A 5654-nucleotide genomic window follows, 5' to 3' on the forward strand; every position below is an offset into this window, starting at 1 on the left:
GCTATGCCTTTCTAAATGGAGCATAAGATGGAATTCTTGGTTTGGTTTGGTTTTGTTTTGTTTTGCTTTGCTTTGCTTTGCTTTGTTTTGTTTTCTTCTCCTGGCTGGAATAAAATACTGTTGAGTCATTAAGTGAACTTAAACATCTGGGTCTTCTTCATACAGACTTCTGTCTGACTTTTATACTTGACTCTTCTGGTACCCATGAAGTAATTTTTTAACCTAATTATGAAATTTTGATCCAACCCAGTGTTTGAGCTTGTCAAAAATCATTTCACATCCTAACTGCATCATCCAATATGAGAGACCCCACTCAAATCTGATGTTATCTGCAGATCTTATAGGCATAGAATCTCTGCCTTTATCTAAGTCATTAATAAGAAAAAATTAAATAGCACAGGACCAAGCACAGATTCTTCAAACAGTCCACTGGTGACCTCTTTCTAAAATGACACTGAACTATCACTGACTATTCTTCGAGTCTAGTCATTCTCTCACCTCTAAATTCATTTGAATGTAGTATTATCTAGACCAAATATGTGTTTTTCCACAAAAAATAACAAGATATTTTATCCAACACATTGCTAAAATACAGAGAAATTGTTGGCATTTTCCTACTAAATTATTATGGGGTTCTAGTTTCTGGAAGAAATATCCATACTGACAAAATTCCAGGTCTTCGAAGTTTGAAATATCTATACATACATTGATGATATGCATATAACCATTATAATAACACCAAACAGAGCCCATGTTCAGAGGCATACATTTTAGGATAAGGTATTCATTACAGAGGGCATTATGGGTCATAGGGCCACATAGGATCCAAAGTAAAGTATTGGAGTGGTCATGTGGTTAGCATTTTGTGTGGGATGGAGGACACCTGGAGCTCTACCTTGTGAACTAATCTGAACTTTCTGCTATGGAAGGAATCCAGAACCAGATGGATATACTTCTATTCCTGGAACTTTCTGGGCAACAGGAAAAGGGGTTATCAATTAATTCTGGTATTTGATTATCTTCCAAACTAGGTAGAATGGAACTCTAAATCTGGATTTCTAAATTTTCCATTGTGTCACTCTTCTGGTTCCCTGGAAGTCCTGAGTGCCAAGTTTTGAGGGATAAATAGCAGTGGTAGAAGACCCTGGATTCTACTGACTTGCCTAGATCCCTAGGACAAGCATGAAGGCCATCCTCTTCCTTGCCCTTCTGGGGGTTGCTGGTAAGTTTCTCTCATCCAGTCAACAAGTGATTAATGAGTTTTCTCAGTGTCCTAGACGTGGTAAAGAATTTTTTTAATTCAGTAGCTCAAGTCCTTGCCTTCAAAGGAAATAATCTAACTAAAGAAAAAAGGCTAACAAAAGGAAATCAAAGGATATTATGTAAGACAGCATGTAAATAAAATGGAAATTGTGTGATTCAATCTATTTCTGCTATACCAAAGTGGGAGATGAATGTGGACTCTATAGAATATTAGGCAAAGGCTCCAATTTGAACTGACCTTTAAGAATAGGAAAGAGGTGTGTAATTATAAAAGATATTTTCAAAAGAGGGAAATCATAATGTCCCCTTAGACAACTATAAGCACCTTCTTCAGAAAAGGTGGTATTTTTCCCAGAATTCATTTGCGTAGCTTCTATTCTAAAGTTTTCACAAAGAGAAATTTATCTACTTAGTCCCCAGCTCTGAAGTCAATAATATGGAAGGGACACTGACTCTATTACATATCCACATGTATCTGCTTCACTGGGTCTTGCCAAAATGATGAACATAAATGAATAGTGAGATATTTAGATCATGTACATGTTATATGGTTTGTGAGCATTAAATAAGTATATGAATAAAAGTGCTTTTGGACAATAAACAAGAAGCTTTCTTATTATAATTATGTATGGATGGCATATTTAAAGCCTAAAAGGTATCTCAGAGCCTCTAATATTACAAATTAGAAAATGGAGGCTCAGGGAATATAAAGAGACTTGACCATGGTTATACAAGGTAAAACCATCAGATATGAAACTGGGTCTTCTGGTTACAAAGTCCATGTTCTTTCCACTTCGCTATACTGCTTCTCTAAAGGAAAAGCAATAGGGTCAGCTTGTCTCTGATCAATCTTGGAAGACTTTCTGGAAGAGTTGAAATTTCATGAGGTCCTGTTGAAGTAGAAATCCCTACCTCATTCCTTCCCCAGTTGCTTACCCCACTGGAGATGATGATGATGACAAGATTGTTGGAGGCTACACATGTGAAGCTTACTCCCTCCCCTACCAAGTGTCCCTGAATTCTGGCTACCATTTCTGTGGTGGTGCTCTCATCAATGAACAGTGGGTGGTGTCAGCTGCTCATTGCTACAAGTCGTAAGTAACTAATGCTCACTTCTAAGGCAAGTTCAGTGTTCAGGCCAAGCCCACAAATGCCATTCAGGCCTGGGAAATCTACAAAGAATCTCCGGGTAGGATAGGGAGATCCACTGGGGGTTTATTTGAAGATACTGATTTTCCAAAGCTGGAATAGCTATCAATGGAGTGTGTGTGTGTGTGTGTGTGTGTGTGTGTGTGTGTGTGTGTGTGTGTGTGTGTGTGTGTACAGAAAGAACAGATAATGGCCTACCTTACTCTACTTCCTGCTTGGGTTCTCAGGTTAGATGACAAAGAAATTTTAAATCCTTGGATGTTTCCCAAGAAATGATTCATGTAAGATCTCAGTCAATCGTGTGTTTTTGGTAAGGAGCAAAATAGAGAGCTGAAGAAAAAGATAGGACCCTGGACCCCATTCTCAACTCAGACATTTAAGTCTTTATTTTAGAAGAGAGAGTGGATCATAGTGAACTTAGGAGAGTTTAAATGAGTGGTGCACCCTTCATTGAGAATTTTGAGTATTTTCTCTCTGTCTCTTGTCTGTCTGTCTCTATCTCTTTTGTTTCTGTGTCTCTCTGTCTCTGTCTCTGTCTCTGTCTCTCTGTGTCTCTCTTTCTCTCTCTCCATATTCCTACTGCACACTCCTTTGGCTAAGCATTCTGCCTGTGCGACTAGGAAAACAAGGTATGAGGAAAGGAGTTCCCCTAGAGAAAGAAGTGGTAACAGTTTCACTATAAATGTTATTTAGCCTGGCAGGACTAAGCAATGAAAGGAATGGAGTTGAAATGTGGAAACAATAGAGAATGGGATTTATTTGAACAGAGAAGACATGATTACCTAACTGTGATGAGATACAGAGGGGAAACCATGGGAATCAGGTAGCTTAAGGGTGCTCCTCTTTGTCCATCCAGCCGAATCCAGGTGAGACTGGGAGAACACAACATTGAGGTCCTTGAAGGAAATGAGCAATTCATTTCATCAGCTAAAGTGATCCGCCATCCTAAGTATAACTCTGCCACAGTTGACAATGACATCATGCTGATTAAGCTGAACAAACCTGCCACCCTCAGCTCTCGAGTGTCCACCATCTCCCTGCCCACATCCTGTGCTGCTGTTGGCACCTCATGTCTCATCTCTGGCTGGGGCAACACTGCCAGTTCTGGTGGTAAGTGACTCCGAGACTAGGAAAAGAGCAGGAGAAGTCAAATGGTCCAACTCTTACCCCCTACCAAACCCTCCCCAACATGAACACACCTCCCATTTCCAGGATTCCCGATTGGATTCCAGTGAATTACATAAGGACCAGGGAGAAGGGCCAGAAACATGGAAAAGATTTAGGTTGCACCCTGCAAGTATGAACCTTAGCAAGGGCAAGGATACCTGGAGGAAGATCAAAAAGGTTTTTTAGTATTTGACTAAGTGGTTTCTAGACATGGAGGTGGGAGGTAACAACCAAAGAATCCTGTCTTCTTAAGGGAATACTCTTTACATAAAGCTGGTATCATTAAGGTTCTTAAAGGTTACTAGAACCTATCAGACCCCCTGTTGCTCATGACCACATGATCTGAGACCAACATCAGTCAAGGTTGAATCAGTCATTTTCTCACATTAAAGGATCTTGAATAGTGCCAAAAAAGAAAGAGAAAAAAACTGTGAGTTGAGGAACTTCCAAATGTAGCACAAAAAGCAAAACTATGGTCATCTTTATTCCAAACAGCTGACTACCCAGATCTGCTCCAGTGTCTGGATGCCCCTGTGCTTTCTGACAGCACCTGCCGCAGCGCCTACCCTGGACAGATTACCAGCAACATGATCTGCTTGGGTTATCTGGAGGGTGGAAAGGATTCCTGCCAGGTCAGTATCCGTTCCACTCTTTGCCACTCATCTCTGACCCATTCTTTCCCTCTTTTCCATATTTGGACTAATCGAAAAGATTTGGAAGTGGAACAACTTCCTGAGTTTGAGCTCATGGATGGAGTGAAATGGGAAGATGTCTTGGAGACCAGGGGACAACCAAATATTTTCCTTCTAAAATAGCTCTATGATTGTGGTGATCAGCGATAACACAGACTTCGTGCTTGTCCTAAGGCTGGCATCCTTGCAGAAGAATATTGTGGATAGGACGCTTGAGGAAAAGATGAGATGGGCAAAGTGACCTCTAAGCTAACACCACCTTTGCTATCTCTGCTCTTATTCTTGAGGACGCAGAAAAAATGTGGAGAAGGAGCTAGGAGACATTGTGGTGGGAAGGTAAAGGAGGAATAAAGAGAAGGCTAGATTCCCAGGAAAACATTATTCAGGAATGAATGTCAAGCTAATGGTGTATTATGGACCTGCCTACGCAACAGGTCCCAGACTAGAGAGGAAAACTCTGACCCATTCTATTTTCCAATTCTAGGGTGATTCTGGTGGTCCTGTGGTCTGCAATGGACAACTCCAAGGCATTGTCTCCTGGGGTTATGGCTGTGCCCAGAAAGGCAAACCTGGTGTCTACACCAAGGTCTGCAACTATGTGGATTGGATTAAGCAGACCATTGCAGCCAACTGAGCTGCTTCTTCCAGGGCCCATTGTCTCTGATCTAATCCTTTGGCAACTACAAAAGATATAGAGCAATTCATCTACTGACCATAAGTGGAGAAACTGGCTCTAAATAAAGAATTTTGACCTGTATCTTGTCTCATTCAAGTCCTTGTCCATAGGATACCTACTCTTTCTTGATACTGCTATGGTGTATAGATTGGGGTATATAGGTTAAGTAAGTATGGAGCTTGCCCAAACACTACATTTTTTGGAATTCTCTCTAGTGAAGAGTAGTCATCTTCTCTTACCCATATGTTTGGAGAAGAGTTGTTTATATATTTATATGTGTGTGTGTGTATGTATATGTATATGTATGTATATATTGATATGTGTCTATATTGATGTGTGTGTGCATATATGTGTGCGTATATATATATATATTCTTTATTTCCTACTTCTCTTTTCAATCTATTCTGCAAGAATTCCTTAGTAACCTCTCTAACCTTTGAAGTTCTATGTAAATGAATTGTAACCCCACACGTAGAACAAATTGTTTTACATTAAAATTAAAGTTTAGGGCTGAGTAATTGCTCAGAGTACAATACCTCTGAAAGTCAACATGCTGTATTGGATAGGTAACTGGCTAAGAAATCACAAGACTCTGGATTCTAGCCCTGACTCTGAAACTAGCCATGTAATCCTGGGAACTTTGTAATGCTGTAAACTGCAAAGCAGATGCCAGTTTGTATTGGTAGAGAGAGTCTTCTCATCTCCAA

The 5654-nt window shown here is 40.1% G+C and overlaps 1 protein-coding gene across 1 annotated transcript; it reads left to right on the forward strand.

Moving 5' to 3' along the window:
• The first annotated feature begins 1099 nt into the window (after positions 1 to 1099).
• On the forward strand, positions 1100 to 5043 carry LOC122729477 (trypsin-like). The gene is made up of 5 exons (XM_043968374.1): positions 1100 to 1222; positions 2192 to 2357; positions 3269 to 3522; positions 4075 to 4211; positions 4756 to 5043. Exons 1-5 carry the CDS (start codon positions 1183 to 1185, stop codon positions 4903 to 4905), a joined length of 747 nt encoding a protein of 248 aa, XP_043824309.1. The 5' UTR covers positions 1100 to 1182; the 3' UTR covers positions 4906 to 5043.
• The last annotated feature ends 611 nt before the right edge of the window (positions 5044 to 5654 follow it).

The sequence above is a fragment of the Dromiciops gliroides genome, chromosome 5, assembly GCF_019393635.1.
Source record: "Dromiciops gliroides isolate mDroGli1 chromosome 5, mDroGli1.pri, whole genome shotgun sequence".
In the NCBI taxonomy this organism is placed as follows: Eukaryota; Metazoa; Chordata; class Mammalia; order Microbiotheria; family Microbiotheriidae; genus Dromiciops; species Dromiciops gliroides.